The sequence below is a fragment of the Poecile atricapillus genome, chromosome 2 (assembly GCF_030490865.1).
Source record: "Poecile atricapillus isolate bPoeAtr1 chromosome 2, bPoeAtr1.hap1, whole genome shotgun sequence".
Classification (NCBI taxonomy): Eukaryota; Metazoa; Chordata; class Aves; order Passeriformes; family Paridae; genus Poecile; species Poecile atricapillus.
This window is the reverse complement of record NC_081250.1, coordinates 133972433-133996600: the sequence shown is the minus strand read 5'-3', so window position 1 is coordinate 133996600 and position 24168 is coordinate 133972433. Positions and strand designations below refer to the sequence as shown.

The following is a 24168-nucleotide window of genomic DNA, read 5'->3' as shown; positions in this document are numbered from 1 at the left end:
GCTGCAGGCCTGAAACCATGCACTTGGAAATATGCACAGTTTCACAATCACAGCTGATAATACGTAAATTATTGCTCCATTTTGTAGAGCTTCAAATATTTCACAGTATACCAAAGGGATATAAGAAAAATCTCATTGAATAAAGATTTCATATATTTCTAAAAATACCTTAATTCATGACAGTGATTATGATTGCTTAAACTACCTACATAATTTTATATACTTTATCAGAAATTCATAACCAAGATAACAAAACTTAAGAACAGTAACACTAAATAAATATTAATATATTTTAAAGGGAAATAACAGCAGTAAGGGAGAGGATCTTTACAACAAAATTCTGGGAAATAAAATTATAACAATTTTCTGAAGTATAAATTGCAAATATCCCTGTATTTAAGAAATAATATCCCATTTAAAAAGAGATTTCTCCCACAGAGACAGAGAAGAAGATTAAAACACTAGATATAGTCTCTGCCTATTACTTCCACCCTTTTTCCAGAATGTTTCCATCAGTGCACTATCTTAATAAAAAACTACAGGATTCTTTTTCTTCCTGACCTGAACTTCCATTCTCTTTGATAAAATTATTAATATTTTTATGTTTAATATTTAATAGCCATATGAAAAAGTTCTAAACATTGTTACTATAACACATTTACTGAATAATGAAACAGAAATATGGCATTATTAATTCATTTTACCCCTCCAAAAATCCTAAGAAACCAGTTCAAAAACTGTCTCACACCAATAAACAACAACTTCACCCTATCATTTCTAATCCCCAAAACAACAGCTATTCACAAAAGCATACCCTACAGAGCTGACTGACCTGCTGCAAAGCATCCACTAATCAGCTGTAATCTGGTGAGTTAAAAACATTATTGAAAAGCATCACACACAGGATCTAAAAATTCTGAAAATAAGGAACTGCTTTTTATCTTGCAAAAGGTATACAGGACTGCTAATTTGCATCTTCCAATAAATTATGCATGGTTAAACAGACACATCTCTGAGCATTTAATCTTTTCACTGCCATATCCACATAGAAATCATTTTCTCTGACAAATTTGTTTATGAATATTTAATATGCTTTAAGGATTACAGCTAATAATGCTAGCTTCTAATGGCAGCTAATGTACTTGAAAGATACATAACCATCTTAAATATTTTATTCTGTCTTTGCTGGCTTTATTTCTGCAGATTGAGTTCTCATGTAAATCCTTACATAAAACATAAAAACACTAACAGACTCACTGCTACCATAAAAATATTAATATCTAGGAGTGCAATTATAAAAGTACCCCACTGAAAAGCATGCAGATTGATTGCCATCAGCATAAAAATACAAATGATGAAGCAAAAATATTTCATTTCTACTTACCTAGTGTTGTTCAACGTTTGTCCAAAAAGATCATTTTGTAAAATATTTGGAGGGGATGAGAAAACCCCATGAAAATGAGATAAAACAGAATTGCAGACCTGGCGCAGTGTTTCAAATTGCATTTTCTCTCTTTCCCTTCTATTTTTCTTCACCACCTGTCTTAAAAGTCATCTATTTTGTACACACCATCAAATATAAATATGCCAATCAAGTTCCATATTTCTCCTGATCTCTGTAAAAACTGTGCCTAAATGAGTAGAGGCTGATAGTTAATTGTACAGTCATTATTCTTCTAATTCAGTCGTAGAAGATTTAGTACCCGAGCGGCTTTCTCCTGACTGTAGCAAGAATTCTAAACAGCAGCAAGCTTTTTGGGCATTCCCAGCTGAAGTGTGAAGCTGAGCTGCGTTCATGTACTCTACTCATATTTCTCTAAGCCTATTAAAAACACGCAGTGAATAGATGCTGTCGTCAGGACTTTCAGCACATCTGGCTGCCAGCAATAAAATCTCAGAAGTAAAAAAAAGGAGGACAAGGCATCCTCACGCTGTTACTACTGTCTAAGAGGAGGAGGATTTCTGCATCTTCCCCTCCTCCTTCCCTCCCCTGTAAAAATGACTAATATCCGTGACCATGTATGTAGAATTCCGTTTTTTTTTTTCTGATGTAAAGGCAATTCTAAAGGACAGAAAGACCACTCTGAAAAAGAATTCTGTACATAATAAACAAGTAGCACTGAGACTGTAACAATAGATCTTTTGTCTCATATCTGAAAAGCTATACTGTAGCTGAGATAACAGGTTTTTAGTGCAAATATTTAAATGTAGTATCAATGCATGACTGAAGCAAACAGCATACATTCTGTACGTAACCAATCTGTCAGGGGCTGTACATGCAGCATCAAGGCAATGATTTACCATGCAAACTTGAACAATTACTAAAAGGAATGACTGTGTTATATATAAGCACTGCATTTCAAAATGAAACGTCTTCAGTATCTTTTAAAAGTTTATTGCACTGAATCAGCCATGATAGAACTGAGAAAAAATCAATCACTTCTTAGGGTTCTCTAAACTCATCTACTTCCAGGAAAACCCACTATTTTAGGAGCCTGTGTACTGGTACACGTAAGTATCGGATATCAAAGAGAAAGAAGCAGAATCCCTCATCTAACAGAACAGAGTGAGATTTTGCAACACAGTATGCACTGTGAATACCATGAAATGTACCGAAAATAAGTATCCCTGACTAAAAAACATTTTATCTTTTCTTTCAGTGCTTGTGCCAAAGGATGACATTATGTAACAGTACAGAAAATATTTTATCACTGTCAAATTAAAAAATAACAATTAAAAATATTTTCTTTATAATAACTCATTTTCTATCCACAGCTTTTAACATCTTAGCACTAATTACAAAATCTCCAAATAAACCAACATAAAATGAGGTCCATTACTAAAGCTTGTCCACTGAAAGCAATTTGAATCTCAGATGATGTGGGAATAAGCATCTTTCCAGCTAATTCAAGTGTGTTGATGTGCTCAGAAGGAAGAAGCCATCCAAGCTTCTCTGGCCAGAAGGATGACAGCTATAACACAGATTTTAAAAGAAAAAAGAAATGGGAACAGATTCATCTCCCAACCCCTGAAAAAAAAAAAATATATATATATATTTTTTTTTTTATATATATATATATATCTCCCCACTACCACACATGTTAAATATTTTTTTTAAATTGTTAAAATATCTGTTAATAAATCTGTTCACAAAACTCATGTGAAACCCTAAAAAGTACTACCCAAAATAGTTTTTAATATCTGTTTTTCTGTCCATATCATACTGTGCATTATGGAAGCATTTGTATTTGAGCAATGTATTACAGTTTGCAATAAAAGCAATAGGTTCTATGTCTGTCAAAGCTGGCAACTTTTGAGACCTGAAGTAGGAACTGATGGATATTTGTGGCTATCTTGCTATAATAAAATGAAAAAGTAATACTTGGTAACCACCTTACCTATATTACAGAGAACTCATGTTTGGAATGCAAGAAAATATGCCTTTACATTCATTCTATCAAAAAACCCCAAATTTTCTCAACTGCTCCAAGAAACAGAGTTGTCCTGTCACAGCAGTTTAAGTTATTCCAATCAGTGTCATATGCACAACTGAACAGTTCAGAGGCAACGTTGGCCATGGAGTAGGTACAAAACCAGTATTTTATCATATATTTTAATACATTACCCTTTTGTTGTGTGCCTTATAAATGGGCATCACAGTCAAAATGTTCCTGTAGTTGCAACCAAGTTCTGAACATTTGGCATTAATCTTTCTATGTCTTCATTCTCAGATGTTTAAAATGGAAGTTAGGGCATACACTCTTCCTTCTCTTTCTTATTTTTTTTAAGATTGTCCTAAAACTACTGACAAAAGACACATATTTAAAATTTTTAATTTTTTTAATTTTTTTCTAGTAAAGAATAGAGTACTCTGCAAACACTCATGCATGTAAAATGTTTCATAGGAAGTAAAAGAATATTTTTAAAGGCAAATTTCACAGTTGCTGCTAGCAGAAAATTCAACTACAATGAAATGAGGTTTGTGCAAATACATATTTTTTCATACATCTGGAATTTTCATCAAAATTGAATGTGCTGTTAATTTAAAATACCATTTTTCTTTTCAAAAAATGAATGGAACAGAATAAAACAGAATTTCCTTTCTTTCCTGACCCTTCTAACACACTCCAAGAGACCCTTTAGCCAACAAACAATTGTTTCCTGTATTTATTATGTGGCCTAGAGTAGTGTGTTGACCCTATAATGTGGACTTCCTACTAACACATCTTTTTAGGTACTTCCACTCTTTCCAAAATTTCATCATTTATCTGACAAGAATCAAGGAAGAAAGGAGACCTAACAAGAAGGGGCTGAAGGGAATGGAATGAAGGAGCATAAGCAGAGTGGGCTCTGCCCACTGACGTACTCATCCTTTGAGAATCAGAATGAAATCAACAATCAAAAGAACTCAGGAGAACCACACATAAAATTTATTTTCTGTACATTGGTATTGTTTGAGAACAAAATGGTACAGGTACTATTTACCTTATTTCAATGCTGTTATGGATCTTCAAATGTGTCACTGTTTCTTATACTAAAAAATTCCTGTTGGGAAGGGCAGTGATTCAGTGTAATTTCTAAGGTTCAGGAAATTATGCCCACAGCATTCCCTAATTAAAAGCTTCACATAAGCATGTTGGAAAGACAGTGATTAGTTTTCTACCTACTTGATATTTAACTCGAGATCTCCTTTTCTGTTATTTAGAGCTCTCACTCTACGCTCTCCAATACCAATATTAGAAGAAAGAGATGTCCTATATGCATAGGCTTCTCCTTTTTTTTGGAACACCCCTAATTGCAGACTTAATAAGCACCAGGTAAGCCAAACACTGCCCAAGCATTTCTGTTTCTAGCATTTCCTATTCTTTAAGGGCCTCATTAAAGTAATTTTTACAGTGATCTTTATTATGGTATTTGGCGTATTTATACTTGCAAAAATATGTATGTGCATGCTCTTGCTATTTATGGCTTAATAATAATACATTTCATTTCCACCAATTTTATCAAGGATTTAATGAAGACCAAGTACTTTAAAGATATTGCAGAGAAAGAGCAAAATGACTACCAGATATTCTGAACAACTACCTGACATGGTTGACAGGCTATATCAAAATGAAAAGACAAGCCTGAGAAAACATCATTGAATCCATTAAGACAAGCTACACTGAGGTCCATACAGATACCTCTCTCTGTAGCCAAAATGAATCTTAATAAAAGTCAACCAGATACAAGCTTTTAAGAAGAAAAGTTATCAAAAAAGCTCCCAAATATGAGGATTTTCAAATGTATATAAAATATTTATATTTCAAACTTAAGATTAAACATTCTTCAGTTGATTCTAGACTTCAGAAATCTATTATACAAAAAAGCTGACAATATGTATAAATATATTATCTCAAGCATTACTTACATGCATCAGTTCTTATTATAGGCATATAGAAAAGATTTCACAGGATGTTGGAAACAAGGTAGAGTCATACAAACTTATTAAAGCTGTACATTACAGTTTATAACACAAAGATTTTCCTGTGATAAAAGATACTATCAAGAACAATTTTGGATTCAATTCCATTCTAATCTACTGGATAGTATCTAAGTATAGTTTGATGGAAACACAGAAGAAAATTGCGGAGCTGAGTCACTTGGAGTTTGGGGATAAAAGTGGGATTTTTTACATGTACAGAAAGTCTAATGTCTACCGTTTTTTTCATCTAAATACTACATAATTTTTTTAATTATTAGCAAATAAATACCTGTATTACACCACCATTGATCTCCAACATGCCCTTATCAAAGCATTTAATTAAATACTCATGATTAAAAATTTTTGACTGATGATCATTATGAAAAGAAAAAATTTCTGAACAAATTCTTTTCAAATAGGTAAGTTAACAAGGGTGTCCCAGGACACTGTATAGTGGTGTATTATTACTGTTTATAAGACTACTCCTTTTGGGTCAGCAAACTGAAGCTCCAAGGTGGGACATGATTTTAAGGACTGTTGGAAATTCCAGTCAAGGATGGGCATTTTACTTCACTACTGCAAGTGAAATGCAAGCAGACTTTCTTTTGGGATAAAGCACACACCCATTTGTATTTCATCACATCAATGATCAAAAGTTCCCTTTCACAAGAGAAGTTTAGCAACTAATGCAAAATCTACAACTGCAAATTTAAACACATAACAGAAGTCATAGAAGCCAGTATTCTGAATACATGCTATAGGAAATTATAAAGAGAGAGATACTGATAAAGCCTCAAACCCAAAAGGATAAAAGTACCTAAATCCAGGTAACAGGGAAGCATCAGTCTCTGTCCAAGAATTGTAAAAATGAATCTTCTTGTTCTGCTGGTGCCTGAGCAGTCATTCAAAGTGCACCATTCTTCTTATTACAGGTAGTTGGGCAGTTAGAACAGTGTTAGGAGGCATGGAAAACTGAGTCCCACCTGGTTTCTCTACTGGATTCCTAAAATATGCCCACAAAGTTCTTATCAACATCCCCCTGGTTATTCCTAAGGGAATTTGTCTTTGCTGTTGACACTGTTCTCTCCCCCGTAAAATAATTAAATATTGAAAGAACTATTTAATTCACTGAGTTAAACATTAATCAAGAATGGAAAAGTGATACTGATTTTAATCCTTGGTAGTCAGGTCACAGACCTACAATGGAAGATACTGAAATTCCAGCTAAGAGACCAAACCTCGTTACAGAAAATATCCACTACCAAAGTACAGTAATGTAAAAGAAAGTAAATTCACCCTCATCTTACACCATAAAAATATTGGGGTTTTTTTCTTGTGTTTTGTTCTCAGTATCTTCACATTTCTTTTTTTCTTTTCTGAGGCATTCCATTCCATTTATTTAATTCTTTTCAGTGTCCTTCTCCATATTTCTCCCATCTATCCATTTAAATTAATCTATATTCTCCCTTAGTATAAGTTACACTGTTTAGGCCAATAGATGATACTTAGAAATCTGGACAGTCTGTTTTTCTCTTTTTTCCTCCATATTACCATCTACCATTACGACTAATGTGCTTGAGGAGACTGGGTAATTTCATAGGGCCTAAGTATTCATATAGTTAAATTCCAGCAATCTCTGTGAAAATTTATATCACAGGAGCAGAAAGACCCAAGTCAGTGTGCATAAAGGAAGGGTGGGTAAAACTGAGAGCTATTACTCATTGACTTTCATAGCAGAAAGACAGTCAAGAGTATGGTCAGCAAATAGCCACAACACTGCCATCCAAACTTTGACAAAATTGTCAAAAGTGACATGAAAAGATGCTCAAGTTACTGTGAACCTCCACCACATCACAGAATAATTAGGATAGAAAAACATGAGACACCATCATAGGCTGTACTCATTCTGGAGCTCATGGAACTGCCTCCAAGGTGTATTTGACTCCCTCTTCTTCATTTTCCATCAGACTTGCTGTGAGTGGCATCCCATGCACAAAGGACTCACAGTTTATTATGTGAGATAAACTCACAAAGTTTATCTCCTGTTCCAACAGCAGTAATACCAAACAATTAAATAATAATTTTTCCCTAGAATAAGCTTCAAAAAACAGTTCACCAGCCTTGTAAGCATAATGTCTATTAAATGCTTTAGGATATGAAACTTAAGTGATGTAATTAAGGTTGCAGGTAAGAGTAACATTAGTGGTCCACACAAGAGGTCTTATATAAGCTTGTCTTATTTGCTGTGTAGGATACTAGAACTTTGCTGTTCCAAAGTGTGTTGAAATACATTCCTTGTAGCATCAAGTGTTTAAGCAGCCTAATTCCAGTGAAATCACGGATAACACTGTATGCCAACAGTCTTTGGATTAAGGCCCAAAAGCGCAGTTCAACACTATGACTCTAGCACGTTTCCAAATACTGGAACCGCTCTAGTGCCAGTGGAAGCAGTCTGTGCACTGTTCCTCAGTCACGAACTCGCCCAGCAAGTACCACGATACTCAAAATGGTAAAGAGGATGCTCTCATTAACCTGCTTACACTGAGGATAAAATAAGCTGTCAGTTTACCTTTAGCACCTTCACAGGTATCTGGATATTCCATCTCCAAAAATTCTCAGTACTTACGTCTTCAACACACAGGGAAAAAAGGTAAGCAACTGCCTACTTTTTAATAAAAGACAAAACTAACCTTGACATCTGTAGATTCTCAAGGAAGCCAAGGAGTACAAAGTACATCAGCCCAAAAAGCCAAGTCTTGATGGGAAATTCCAGATCAGCTTTGGACTTCCAAAGTAGAAAAGTCCCAACTGTCCTTAATTAGATGTGCTGAGTTCTGGGAGGACACAAAGTAAATAATTTCCATGCCTCTGATCATGGTCTAAGTAAATGAAAGAAATTATCACAATCGCCTGATCAGGATGGCTTTAAAACTTCCTAAAAAGTGGCAAGCAAGTTAAACATTATATTTGGCCTGCATACTTACTACTTATGAGAGAATATATTCTACAAATAAAATACTTGGAAGCTGAGATTTTATATTTATTTATCAGTTTCTTTTTAATGAAATTCTAAATCTACGAAATAAAAAAATAAAGACTTGTGAAAGTTAAATGTCAGGTGATTTACAATAAATACTTTTACTGATTAAATAATTATACATTTTTTTAAAACTCAGATAACACAATGGTAGGTCTAACTCTGTTCCTTACATAGATACTAGGAAATGTGCCATATGTTCACTTGGGAAATCCTACTGTTAGGGCTGGTATTGACACATACGAAAACTGGCACTGACCACACACAAACTGCGCATTTGAGGATGAGTAAGACTGGAAAAAACTAAACAAATAAGACAAAGGAAATAGGAAAATTATCATTTGCAAACCTTTTGTTATTTATTATGATAGACTATACCACAACAGTACTAATTCTTGAAATGAATAAGTATGCCTCACAACTGGGTATAACTCTCAGCATAATTATTTTTAAGATATCTTTAACTTTGACTTGTGGTTTAATTTCCTTAGCTCAGTATAGATAATGGCTTCTCAAACCTCCCTGCGGAATTCTCTTTAATACATTAGCTGATTGGCAATACGGGAAATTTTATTTAAATATGACAAGGCATAGAATAGTTGTAAATAATTACATAAAATGTATAATTTAAATTATTTCTCTTATCTTTTTCCTTCTGAATATTACACAATATATACAACATGCTTGGTCTGTAATAAAATTCCAGTGCTTTGTTCTACCTCACTTGACAGTTGTGGGAATTTCTAAATGTTCCTTGCTTAGGAAAGTCTATGCTTAAAAATGAAGATGTTACTGATTTTAGGCAAATTCAGAGGTTGAATTTAGATTGTTTGACCTTAAATACAAAGACACCCAGATTCATCCCACCTAAATGTAGATGACTAAGCAGTGCAGTTTGGAAAGCTAGCCACCTTTTTCTTCCTCTATAATTAATAGAAAGAAAGAGGAACATGTAGGGGGAAAAAAAATCCTTTGAACCAAAATTGAATGAGCACCCAGAAATAGAATTAATGAAGAGTTCTTATGCTTGTCTAATTATTTTATTTAGGAGCTAGGAGTATAAATCTGTGGTTGCATTTCTACTGCTAGATCTGAGAACACTTTCCAGTTCCTGCCTTAGATGTGTTCTGACACCATATCTGAATAAAATCCAGGTGTGTGCATTCTCTCCCTTTTTCCAACTCATGCATTTTCCCCTCATATAACACAGGTACTTTAGAGATATTCACAGCTTCTAGCAAAACTCCTATTGATGGCAGATGTCAGATATAAAAAAGAAGCCTTCAAATCCAGGGATATGGGGTTTTTAAACCACTGTCCTGATGTAAGATATAATTTATATAAAGAGCTACTGAGGCAGAAATTGCATTTGGTAAACAAGAAAGCCAACCTATTTGTCTAATAAATGTAAAAATCAATTCTTCAAGCTGCAAGAGCATGATTCTATTTTGTTCCAAAATAATTAATAAATGCTACTAATTTTTTTTCGTTTCTCCGGGGCTGGTCAGCTTCCTACAGGATAAATACATCTCCACAAAATAAATTTCTGGAAATTCTGGGTCAAATGATGGTACCATAGTCAGTTCTCTGCTTCCCTACTTCCCTACATTTCCTTACTGAAATGGCTAGGCATCCTACCCTTTTAGTATGAATATATACATTTGTCCACGTCCATACATGTAGAATGCAATATATAAATACTATTTCTAAAAGTATTAAAGGAGTAGTATTAAGATGGAAGAATCAGAGTTAGAAAAGATCTAAGTGAGACTTCATTCCCCTGGCTAAATAGTTCCTTTATCCAACAGGAACATCAAATTTTCTACACAATGGTTGAAGAAGTAGAGAAGTACAGGCAATACACAAGGATACAAAAGGCTCAATATTCAGTAGATGCTGCACTTTGTAGAATTTGTGCTTTAGAATAGTATATTTCAACCAATTTTACCTTCAGCTGACTTACAATCAATTGATATTTTCTTGCACCTCATTATTGTACATGAATCCTGCTTTATGCCTCATTTACAGTTCTGGATGGTTCACCAATGAGATGTGTCTCTCTAGACAAGAACTGCTGGCCTAGAACAGAGATTTGATTGATTTTTGAAGCAGTGCACTGAAAACTTGATCTTCTACAAAATAGATTTCTATTCTTCACTTTCATAAAAAGTGAATGATTTTCACCATTCCAAAATATAAAAGATGATTTAAAATATTATTTAAAAAGTATTATGCATGATTAATAATGCAAAATACTAATAACAGAACCTGAAAATACACTTACTAACAGTTTGCAGATACCTGTCTTTCCTCTCCATTTAAGGATGAGGTATTCAAGGACCAAGTTGATTTCTTCAGTGCTCACAGGCAGTTTGTACTTGTATCTCTTATACTCCAAGTTATAGAAATTTAAGAAACAGCAAAAAATAAATCCTGTGACAGTCCAACTATGATTACCAACCATGTAAATGCCCCAACACAGAAATTATTCCAATAGATACACTCAGATAAAGAGAAAAAAGTTTTCTTCATGAAAGACACAGTTACCACAGTTACAGCATCCTTTACACAAGGATCCTTTATGCTTTTTTGGTGAGCAAGCTGATCACAAATTTCCTTGTTATGTCAAGAAAATAACAATTACATTGATCTTGAAATCCATGGTGGTTATACATTGCAGAAATTGGCTACCATTCACAATGAATTTGGGAGTTTAATTAATTTTAGAAATTATTTTTTTTCACTTGGAAAATATCCTGAAATTTATTGCCATATCTCTACTTTCAGATGACTGATTTGGTCCTTAAAGGTCCAAACTTGTGTTGGGTGTCAATGTGTCCAGGAGATCTGTGATGGAAACAAAGACTAATATATGTGCAAACTAAAAGACAGATCGTTGTCCAAATGACAGTAAGATTAAAATCAGTCTTTTCATTTAGTTTAACAGAAGCTATGACAGCACATCTCAGCACTGGATTGTTTATTAATTTTTGCTGTTCAGTCCACTGGTTAAAAATTTGAATCTTCCATATCCTGGGGATGAGTTCAAAGAGACTAATTTATCTTCCTTTCATGTCATTATGAGATTTAAGGTCTCATGGGTCGTTCCTATATTCAGCTGATTGGAATACCAGAAGAATATTTTCCTGATGATCACATACTTCTGGAATTCATTTCCTTTGCCTGTGTCATGGAGACTGGATTTTATAAGCATTAAGGCTGTGTAAATATTTTACTTTGGAAAGATTTCCATTTAATACAGGATTTCTATTTTAGTGGAATAAAGGCATCATTTGCCACTTGGGAAGAGAGTTAGGGTTAATTTCATAATTGATTGTTGTAACTGTAAAGCTTCATGATACTTGGTGACATACCACAGAATAAATTTCTAAATAAATCTCATTTTCAGAAAGAAAAAAGTGCTTCTGAAAGAAATATCCGTATGCCACATAGTGAAATTTCAAATCTTTGTCTTGAGCAAAATCTCCTGGTTTGGTTAGCTTCACCAGGCTTAACACCAAAAATAACTGACAGCATTTGGGAATATCTACCAAAAGGACACAAACATTCTAATATATTCTCTTAATTATTCAAAGGAGGAGAAAGAAATAAAGTAGGTGAAAATTATCCAGGTCTATGGTAGTGCATCAGTCATTACTGCAATGCAGTTTATCATCATCCAAAACAATTTTTTTTGAGAAGTTGAGACACTATTAGTATGGCACTTAATATCCAAAGTTTGAGATTCTGAGCCCCATCTACAAAATATTCCTTTCTTTTCCATTATTTAAGTGACACATCTTCCTCTTTTCCTTCTTACTCTGGTTCTCAGGGTCTTCATATTCTAATTTGGGAAAGAATTCCTGCATTAAAAAATCTGCTGAGTATAAATTAAATTATACTTTACTTCAATTTTACTTTATTCAGAAGATCAAATTTCTTGGTCCAAATATTGATATCTATTTTGTAAATGAAAGTCAATTCTTCAGTCTTCATTGTATGTATTTGAGATAAAAGAAGCACCCAACATATACATTGTTTTACAAGAAATGCATATGCAAGTTAAATTTTCTTCTTTCAAGAATACTTTTTTTTGTTTTAAACCCTCTTAATAAATGGTACAGGAAGATTAATCACTACATGTCCATTTTAGGAATAAAATGCAATTATCTCATCCTAGTGAGTAGGTGGAATTACTGAACTAACCTTTGAGTTGTCAAATTTCCTATATTCAAGGAATGAGACTGTTGAACTAATTGTGATTCCTCTTCTAGCTTAAATATTTTTCACGGTTCTAACTCCAACATAAAGATGCAACTGAAGTAGGTGATTTTTTGTCAGCCCAGCACCTCATGCCAGAGTCAAAAAGATTCAATTAAAATTAATCTACCTCTTCAAAAAAAAAAATCAGTTTTGTGCACTGATTTGGAACTTTAGAATGCAATGTCCTTCTGAAGCTTACCAATTTATTCGGCATTATAAAGCAAATCAGATGTTTTTTGCTTTAATCTCCTTGGCTTTGCTAGGTATTTTTTACATTTTTTTAAGTGATCATCGAGAACTCATTTGAAGTCCAGCATTTTCACCAAGTCATTTACAAATGTAACATCTTGCAGCTAAAATGCATTTCTTTCTATCACAACCTTACCATAAGAGCTCTTCTCCTTGCCATTTTCTTTTTACAAGGAAAATGGGGTTTCTGCAGGAAAGTTCAAGGTTCATCCTATTACAAGCTGCAAAATAGAAACTTGCTTAGGCAGATAAATTACATCTAGGGGCCAATTCAAGCATATAATACCAGCTGACAAAACAGTGGAGCAGAAATTTGGAAAAGTGTTTTTGGAGCAACTTAACCTCTTGATCTTCTATGAAGATGATACACTTTCTGAGGTCACTAATAGCATTTCAAGGAAGCTCAGTGCTGCAGAACCAGACACTTGCTGATGTCATTTTCTAAAAACACCAGGGCATGATTACAGGGCACAGAGTTGCACAGTGCAGGAAGTCAGAACAAGTCGCTTGTATACACAACCCACTGCTTATCATATACTGATATTACCTTGGATTTTAGAATTCCACTTTAAGAGTAACTGACGTCAGGTCACCTACTTAACTTGAAATGACATTGTACTGCACTACTTTGCTGCAACTATTCCCTTAAAATGTCTGTGGCTGTCTTCATTCTGGTTATTAAAGAATTTAGAAGCTCTTTTTTTTTTTCTGAAAGGCACAAAATTTAGATTTCTCAGACTTTGGGAGAGAAGTATTCAATTAGTTCACCACAAAACTGAAAGGACACTTAGGAATGGTTGCAGAATTATTGTTTGTAAAGCAAGGAAAAGAAGTGAACGTCATCAAGGGAAAAGTGAAAGAAGTGGCATAAAGAAGAAAAAAAAGTCTGCCTTCAGGTGAAAAAATATCATGGGTATATCTTTTAAAGCACTTTCAATGTCTAACCAGAGTTTGTTTGGCTTTGTTTCTCACACCAGTGAAAAAGAGATAGTGAGACACAAAATAAATGAGGTAATAAAATAATGAACTAACTAAATAATTCTAGAAGGACATTCCAGAGTAGGCAAAGGGATGAAAGGATTTGTCTTTCAAATCCTTTCTTTTTCTGCCTGAAAGAAGAGGCAGAAAAAGAAACAGAATAATTGTGCTAAAGACAAGGTAGAAAGAAAATCATATTGCTTAATAATGTAACTTTGAATTATGAAAATATGGTCAGCCTGGTCCTATTACATTCATTTTCGTTACATTTTTTCTTCAAATCTGACTTAATAAAATAGATTGACAGTTACTAAAATTTTTAATCTTACCAGGTAAAAGATAAGTGACAACTAAATTGCACTACAGAAGTGATTTCTTTATCATTTGTGACTTCTAGAGACACAAAGGGAAAGACAAAGAATTTGCACCAGTAACAACCATGCAGTCTCATTTTATTTCAGTCTATATAGCTATGGTAAAAAATATGAAAACAAAAAGCCATTCATTTAATTGCTTCATGAAGATGCCAGAATTACTTATCTGCTAGAAACAATAAACTTGACTTAGCAGAGTTCTTTACCAAATGCTAGAAATTTCCCTCATCTACCCTCCACAGATGTATCTTATTCACCTTTACACACCATTTCTTTTAAAATCTGAAATTTTAAAAAAAATCTGTTATTTATACTTCTTAAAGGAACTTTTCCTCCAAAGAACAGAGGACAGTACAACTAAGGATTATGAGCACACAGTGAGCTCTAACGCTCTAACATTCAAGTTTATGCAAGGCCAACAAAACTGCACTTCAAGACATGCCAACCCAGAAAGGTATTGGCCTCATTATTTATAAAAAATAATTTATAAATGCTGCTACCCTCATTTTTTTCTGATACTGTGTTTTTACCAGCTCCGTTTAGTTAAAAGCAAAACCTCATTTAGTGTCATAAATGTTAGCTGCAGTCAGTCTGACTGTAGCTTAATAAAAATGTTTAATATTCTAGTACAGATGATATCTGTGCTTACAGATTTAAGTTATTAAGAGTCTTTTAGCACAGGCAAAGACATAGCTGTGCTATACAGAAGTGTAACACTGCAATGGAAGGCCAAACTCCCCCTCAAAGATACCAAATATAAGCACTGAATATCCAGACTTCCCTGAGCTCAAGACTGAGAAAAATCAAATACTAAGTGATAGCTTTCAATAACCAGTATGCAACAACTGATAATTGAGAATAAAATAATCAGTAACACTAAGCAAAATAAAAACATCATGTTGAAATGGAATTATTTTTGAAAAGGCTCTCTACTGCAAACTTTGAAAATTAAATTCCCTAAAATCTACATAAGATAGCTCACTGTGGAGGATGATTGCACCTGAGTTAACATTGTCCCTTAAAGCTGGAATTAAATATTTTGTTATGCTCTTAATTAAAACACCCTCATGTTTGAGAAGGAAGGTTTTTTGAGAAGGAATGGCAGTTTTAGACTGTTTATTGAGGTAGTTTAGTTCTGTCACAGTTCTAGAATTTTCCACTTCTCTTTCTCTCTTTTACAAACAGATTATCTTTCTCAAAAAAAGCATCCAAAATTGTAGCTGCCATTGGTCAGAGGCCCAATGCTACTCAATATAGGTTCTACAACTAGATAAAGACCCACCTTAAAATAATCATAAATGGTATCTTCTCATAAATCATAATCAGTTAGAGAAAATAAAAGGGGAGGAAGGGAAGCAAGGCACAGCTCAGAAAAACCCCACTGAAGTCACAGTGTGGCTGCACGTCCTGAACGCTGTGTCAGAGCTGACACTGCTCATGTGAGCAGGAGATCCACAAAACCAATATTAGGAGATAAAGAGCTGTACAAGGAGTTTCATTTCTCAGAAAACAGACAGTTCTGCAAAGGTAATGGAGTGAAAAAGCTCCACTTCTTTTCCAGAAGTTAGAACATTATGAATATGCTACAACCCATTGCAACCCAATAATGACAGGTAGAAACAAAGTGTACCCACTATAGGTAGTCTGGACTGTTAATGTAAATATCATTCAGGAACTCCTCACAGAGACCTTGCATAACAAATGGTACCAAAATCCTTACTCATCTTCATAAGAGAGTGTAGCTTAATCCTTGTCATAAGTGTCTAATTATTTCATTAAAATTTCTGCATTAAAGGATTTCTGACTTTCTTGGACCCAAGGTACTTCTTCTCAATAATTAAATACTGCACTTTCTCTGGATCTCTTCCCCTAAATTTCTATTGCTTCCTCTGGCCATAGTTATTACTAAATTATCTTTTAATGTCATTTGAGACTGAGACTGCAGATAAACTTAAATTCAGTTTCTACCTGAAAACTGGAACAGCTGTGAAAAGCTGATCCACATCCTTAATTCTACATGTAGATGAATTAAATAATTAAAAGAACAGTTCTGTGAAGAAAAAAACTAATTTGTTAAACTCTTTGTAAACTATTATCTCGAGAATCACAGAAAGCATACAATGAAATGAAAGCACAAGAAACATACTGGGACTAGTTTTCAGATTGACATTGGTTTTACTTTACAGCTCTAGGGACTATTAAAGTGGTAAAAAATGCTGGAATGGGAGTAGGATGATGAATATAAAACCTTATTTAGATGCAGTTTAAATCCTGTAAAACTTAAATCTTTAGTTAATGTGTTAAAAATACTGTAGGGTACCTCTAAAGCCCTTTGCATCCTGTTCTAGCACCAGGGAAAGTCACTGTGAGGCCTTTGCAGTCATGCATGGAAAAAAATACTGATTCAATTTTAAACTCAACCTGCAAATTTCTTGTATGGAGTATTACAATTATTCATTAGGTGAAAGAATATAATTATGCTTATCAACATTTGTGGGGGTTTTGTTACTGTGGTGGTCAAAAATGTTTTAAAAAAATCATATTTTTTATGCCTTACATAAAGAATTCTAAAAGGTTTAGAGACACCTTAGGTTGTCTGAGCAGGAACAAATCGTCACACAGCTTTACCAGTCTGACTCTTAAATACCAACACAATTTAAATACTTGTCTCTACACAATTATTTTAATATTTCTCACTGTCTTTAAATATGGCAGCAGGTAAAAAAAGAAAGGTTAAAAAGTTAAACTACCTCTATTTTACTTGAGAATCAGGTAAAATACTTTGCTTTCAAATATGTTTAGTCTCCATGGGTCCGAGTAAAGGGATTTTAACATATCTGGCCTAGAAATTTATCAACTCAGGTGCTCAGAAATAGAAACAATCAAAACCAGAGGTTGCACTACAGTGATGTGTCATAAGTGATGCAGAAGAAAAATAGTGATAATCTTAAGAAATGGGCAGTTTTCAGCTTTTCCAAAAGAAGTATAATTGACTGACATTAATGTTACACTGTCATATTTTAAATTGCAATATACTACCATCAGTGGTGTTCTCAATGTCAGTTGTTCATGATCCAGCAATTAAAGAAGAATCATTTTAGAAAGATATAAACATGAAACGGATGGACACACATTTTCATTTTTAAATTCATGCTGCTCTCTCATGTTTCTTGTCTCACTTATGCCTGCTTTTTCCTCTCTCCTCCTTTTCTCTCTTGTTTTGGTCTCTTTTTTCCTCTCTGTTCACACCCCAACTGCAGTCCCAAAAGACAGATCCTACACTGCCAGCTCATACTGGCATTCCTCCCAAGAATGGAAGGAAAGGGACACAGGAAACCACTTTCAATGCTACTGCCACTGGTAACACAATAAAATAAAGCCTTTTTATGTGGGAAGCACATGTCTACATTTCATAAAGAATACATGCACAAATTCTGCACCTTCAGACCCAAGTAGCCTAGTTTGCATTTCTTACTCAGAATAAAATGCATTTTCCAAGACTCCTATACAGTGTGTGGAAAACACCCAAAAAAAAATCCCTTTTTTTTTTTTATTTTTTTTCCAAAGTAAGAGGCTTGATAGAAAATAAACCCCCAAATACATACGTATCTCTGAAAGGAGAAAACAAGGAAGAGGGGAGTAGGATATATCTTTGCTGTGTCTGCTGGCCTGGAAAATAAATACCGCTGTTGTGCAACTCTGCAGCTGCTCACTCTCGCAATTTGTTGTTTTCGTTCTGGTTTTTATGATTTAATCTCATATCCTTACAGTTAATCTGAAAAGGGTTCAGGCAGCTTTATTTATTAGTCTTCCTTCAGATCATGAGCTTACACATCATGATCTTTTCCTATACCAAGAACCAATTCTCTTTCTGTGACAAGACTTACCCTCTGATAGATGTAGCAGGAATAAATGGACTCATGAAAATGAATATTCTCACAATATTTTCACTTCCTTTTTTTTTCATTGAATCTCATTAAAAATATCCTTGAGAAATTTTTTCTTCCACTAATATAATGTATGAAAAATATATATTGTAAAATTAAAATCATCTTCACATTTTGAAGAACATTTTAGATTCATAAAATACAGATTAGGGAAAGTAATAATATTTTTTTTAAACCCTAAGAAATTCACATCTACCTAAACTACATAACACCATTTCAGCTATATATTAATAGCTGTGTCATTGTAACCATGCTTTGGGAAGATGCATGAGTCGTTTACTACTTTTAGAGAGCTATGTATATGTCCAGAATAGTTTGTGAAGCAACACCACTGGAATGCAACAAAATATTTACAGTTTAAAACACTGAGTTCATATGTGGAAAATTACTGAAATGGCTTTACAATGGATCCTGCTGAGAGTAAAGAAAATAATTATTTCAAAAGCTAAGTATAGCAATAGCACTTAAAGACCTAACAATTCAGGCAAAGAGAATGACAAAAAAGCTTCATATCAGCAGTAGGTTTCTTGTTTCCCAGATTTAAATTTTCAGATGTTGTACACATTTTAACAGGACATTATAAACATGGGATTTGGAATGAAGAAACCAACCATTTCACAAGCTGATTGCCTGCTGCAGAATGACTGGAAAAAAAAAAAAAATTATGTCTGTTCAAAATATTTTCGTGCTAGAAATAAAAGAGATATTGTACGATGAGTAGTGTAGATCTTGGGAACAATAGACTACATGAAAGATCTTGATGAAAACAAAATAAAATCTGAACCTTTTACCTAATCCAGAATTAATGTGAGTCTGCAAATAAAGAACTGCAGCTATAAATCTACCATCTGTGCTCAGCAGACCTCAGAATAGACCTTCTGAGTCTATGGATTACTTAAAATAATATTTCACATTTCTTGAATTAACACCATTTTGCAGTTTTCAGGGAATCTAGTGTTACACTCTATCAGCATTCACACAAACTGAACACAAGGTTAAGTCTGTGAAAACCACTACGTACGATTACAGTTCAACTGTGCTTAGCTCAAAACCTCCGTGTGGAACAAACTACATTAGTCTCCCCTCAAACAATGTCAAATACACCATGGTCATTCAGTGAATCATACATGTGCCTGCTGCCCCTGCCTTACCCACAGGTTTACTACATAGAAAGCAGTAGAGGCACCATAGGCCAGATAATGTGAATAATGTGGTAAAGCATTTAAACTGAAAGAGATTGATGCTAGATATAAGGAAGAAAATCTTTACTGTGAGGCTAGTGAGGAACAGGAACAGGTTTTCCAGAAAATCTGTGAATGGCCCTGTCCCTGGAAATGTTCAAGGCCAGCCTGGATGGGGCTTTGAGCAGTGGTCCAGCGGAAGGTGTCCTTGCCCATGGCAGGTGGGGTGGATCCAGATGATTTTAAGGTTGTAGTCTAAGTCATGTTCTGATTCTATTATATGAACTAAAGAAAAAAAGTAATGAAAAACTGTTCTGCTCTTGGTAAGTACAAATTACTTCTGAATTTTTTTTTTACATTTTATTTTTTTCTGTAATGGATCCAATATAAGAAACATGTTCTTGGAGAATGTGCAATCCAAAATCATCCCAGGCTTCTTCAGGCACCAAATTACAGATCAGTCAAAGACCTATAATCAGTACCTATATATCTGTCTAAACAGGCTGGGATCTATCAATTGCAAATGGAACTGTTGGTTACATTAAGGAAACAGAATACTAGTCTAATGGCTGAAACAATAAAATTTTAATGAAGGACAATACTCACAAAGAAAACAGGAAAAAAAAAAATATGGTGAGTGCTACTCAAGGATGGAAAAACAAAAAAGCACAACCAGAAAAGACACAGTCAGGAATGAGACAGAAAGGACATTGATGATCTTGAGATTAAAGGAGTGAATGTTGCCCTTTACTCTGTGACCAACGTGTCACCAGATGACCAAGATAAGACATATGATACTTGATTCAAAGAACCTCTAAGCAATGCTTGCTGCAAGACCCATGGAAGCTATAAAAAAAAGCTAAAAACCTTTGACAAAAATAATATATTTTACCTTTCTATTCAAATCATAATCCAAATGTATAAAGTCTTAGCAATACCTTTCTTTGCACAAGTGGTAATTGTTTCTAACGTTTTAAATTATTTTTTGTGTCAAAACTAATGTCCTTGGGATGAAAAATAAAACAGAAAGTATCGTTCTCACTTTCTACTTACTTCCATTATTGTGATTGTGTAAGACAAACAACAACCACTCCCAAATACTTTTTTGTCTATTTCCTTATTATTTTGGACATTTTGAATGGCCAAGTTTTTCTCAAGGAATTCCTGCAAGTGGACAAATGGTCTAACATAGTTAGTTGCTCAATTTCTGCAGATACCTAGTTTAAGAACAGAAAATAGCCCCCCCTTCCTCCTTCTTCACCCCACTTTATTTACTGAGCATGATGTCATATGGACTGGAATATCCCTTTGGTCAGTTTGGGTCACCTGTCCCAGCTGAGCACAGGTGTTGTGCCTCCTCCCAACCTCCCTTGCACCCCGAGCTTCCTCACCAGGCTGGCAGTACAAGAAGCAGAAAAGGCCTTGGCTCTGTGTAAGCCCTGCTCAGCAATAGCAAAAACACCTCTGTATTATCAACCCTGCACAATCCAAATCAAGCACAAATACAAATCACAGCCCCATACCAGACACTGTGAAGAAAATAAACTCTATCCCAGCCGAAAACAAAATTGTAAGCCTTCCTGGTATTACTGATGAGAATAGCAATGGCACCACAGCACACAAAGATCCAAACTTAAAGTCTCTCCCCACCACTGAATTCTGCGTAGTCTTTCTCAGAGCTGTCAATATTCTCCTCTAAAAGCACATTTGACCAGTAAGACTCGGAATAGGCATCATGGAGGAATCTTTTTCATTAGGTCCAGAAAAAAAGGTCTATGTGAGGAACATTAAGGACTAAAATTATTCAGAAGACCCTCTATCCTTCAGTAGCATATAATATATATCATATTCTAAGCATACCTGTATATGTTAATTACGGAACATCAGTATTATTATCCAAATAAAATATGAAGAGGCTGATGACTGAAAAAAATATCTGAACTTGAATAATATATTGAGTAGAAGTGATCACAATCAGCAAAATAGTTCTGATTTCAGGCACAAAGCCTACATTCTTCCTCTTGAAAAATACTACTCTGTACTGTACATGTTTATTATTTAACTCTACTTAGGGTAAATGCATATTGTGTACCTCAATTATATATTTACTTATATATATATATATATATATATATATATATATACACTCAATTATGTATTTACTTTACTCTCTCCCTTCATATTTCTGCATGGATATAATATTATATCCATGCAGAAATAATAATAACACTTTCAGAGTTAAATTGTTGCTGCTAACAAGGGTTTGGGATTTTTTTATTATCACATTATCTATTATATCAATTTCCTGGCAAAATTAAGGGGAAAAAATGAACGGCAAGAGAGTCAGTCTGTCTCTCCTGCTCCCTAGGGTGCCAGTTGTCTTTTTCAGAGACTACACACGTAGCTGAGGAGCACTCATGACAACTAAGTATTGAACCCAACAGGCGACATCAGACCAAACAGCAATAGGAGAAATAAGTTAAACAAAAAAAGGCTAATTACATTCAATTCATTCTCATGTAAGACCAAAAATAGGAAATAAAATATGGTGGAATACAAGAGTGGAGGAAAAAAAACAACTATTTTAGTATACTAAATGTAAAAGATACTATATACATCTAAATTGTTTCAAGCTCTCAGAATAAATGCTGTAATGAGGTCATATCTGGGCAGCAGAAAAAAGATGCCAGATTATACTGCTCTGGCTGCCAAATTCCAAGGCAGCTGGAGGTCTCTCACATGCGCATGAGGATATCATTTCCATGGAAACACCTGAGCAACAGCACTCTCATCTTTCTCTTCCCACCATATTTAAAGATCTCTACCAGTGTCGTTTATGAAAAAATTAAACTCATTGAATGAAAGCATTTTTTTTTTTTTTTGTACCCATAAAACCTAGCCACTGAGGTTGAGAGTTTTCTGGTACCTTTCGGTATAATCACATCAAGAAAAAGGGAGGGAAGTTCCTGCTCCAGTCTCTGGCTAAACCAACTCCTACTGCATTATCACAGATAGAGTAACAGTTTGAAACAATACAAGTAACACTGATATAAACCACGGAAGGAAAAAACATTTATACTAATGAGAGTAGCCAACAGCAAGAAACTGAGAAACCATGAAAAGGCTCAGGCCATTACACAAAGATTTCACTGTCCTCAATACTATATACTGCAAGTACAACCAGATGTTTTAATTCAGTAGTCTGAACAGATGCTGCCTTCCATTAATCTGCCTTTTGAGTCCTATTTTGAATTTGCTATAAAGTTAGTGACCACAAAAGAAATATGGTAACATTCTGCACAGCACAATGATTGTAATTTGACAAAGTTGCAAGCACATGGACAAACTCTGTCACACTGCAACTGTCATGTCCCACATTTTTTCAGTGAGAAGGAATGAAAAACACACACTGGCTATGACCATCTGAAACCAACAAAAGACTTCTCAGTGCTGCTTCAAAATTCCCAGTATGTACTTTATAGACTACAGAATAAAAATAAGACAAAATTTTAAAATATAAACCCAAATTTGTAGCATAAATTCATCAGATCTTACCAGGATAATCATTGAATACTTTCTTACCTGTCTGATGTGTCACTTGTTACTTGATGCTTTACTGTTGAACCATTCTTAATTGAGTCTTGTCTTGTGAGCCCTTGAGATCTGTTTTTGTCCAAAGCTTGTGTGGATATGTCACCTGAAGGTCCTTGGTACTGCGGATGCTCCTGCAGTTTTGCTTTCTTCTCTTGAGGTGCTTCCTCGTTCCTCAGAGCTCGAATTCCTTCTTGGTCTGGCTGCTGTGGTGCGTGGGATCCGCTGTTATAGAACCAGGCTCCTGATTTTGTGAGGATTTCTTGTTGTTTTCGGCACAAGTTACATACCCACATTACCTGTTCAGACATATTTAAATGTAAAATCCATTAGCTTGTAAACACTGTCTACAACATTTACAGCAAGCACACATCATCTGACTGTTACCATCTCCAAAGCAGAATGACTGCAGTTTTAATTCTATTAAAATTACAATATCTTAGTGACAATACAATAAAATATGCCTGTACAACCTTGCAGTAACTAGTTTTGGGAAAAAAAAGAAAAAACAAAAATACTTTTAATCTTTTTTTTTTCATTATTTGTAATACAAGGGAAAGCAACAGATAGTAGCAATCTAAATGAAAAGGTTCTAATGATAATAAATGTAAGCTTTGAAAATTAGCACTATAATTTGAGGATGATAGAAAAAATTAATTAAAAAAATCATTAAACTTTTAATCCATCTTAATTCTCTCACTAAGAGTAAGGAACTTTAGAAAAGGTCATCTGCAATTGCAAAACAGTAATTTTGTAATTCTCAAAAATGGTCTGCTGATTTACTTCCATGGTGGTCTATATCCAATGCTTGAATAAAGACGCTGACTTCAAGAAGTGACTACAAGTTCAGAGCAATTTTAAATCAAAGCTGTTTTATAACTAATGTATAAGGTGGTGTTTCTCTCCACTTCACACCCACAATTTAGCTTTCAATATATGCTTACTAAATTATTAAAATAATTGCAGCCTCCCAGTTGTGTGATCCTGCATATAGTACTGAGATTTTTTTGATATTCTAAAATGTACTTCTTTGCAAAGCTTTCATATCTGATCACCTTAGCCACATGGCAATTCAGGAAATCAA

The 24168-nt window shown here is 34.3% G+C and overlaps 1 protein-coding gene across 37 annotated transcripts in view; it reads right to left on the bottom strand.

Moving 5' to 3' along the window:
* RIMS2 (regulating synaptic membrane exocytosis 2) overlaps positions 1-24168 on the bottom strand; it is a 447907-nt gene that overhangs the window by 310859 nt on the left and 112880 nt on the right. For 22 of the 37 annotated variants that reach the window (XM_058833029.1, XM_058833039.1, XM_058833034.1 and 19 more), the window contains one exon: positions 23076-23383. In XM_058833029.1, coding sequence (XP_058689012.1) covers positions 23076-23383 — 308 coding nt within the window. Of the gene's footprint in view, positions 1-1384; positions 1507-23075; positions 23384-24168 lie in introns of those variants that run through there. The other 15 variants (XM_058833045.1, XM_058833058.1, XM_058833061.1 and 12 more) reach the window with 1 other exon arrangement.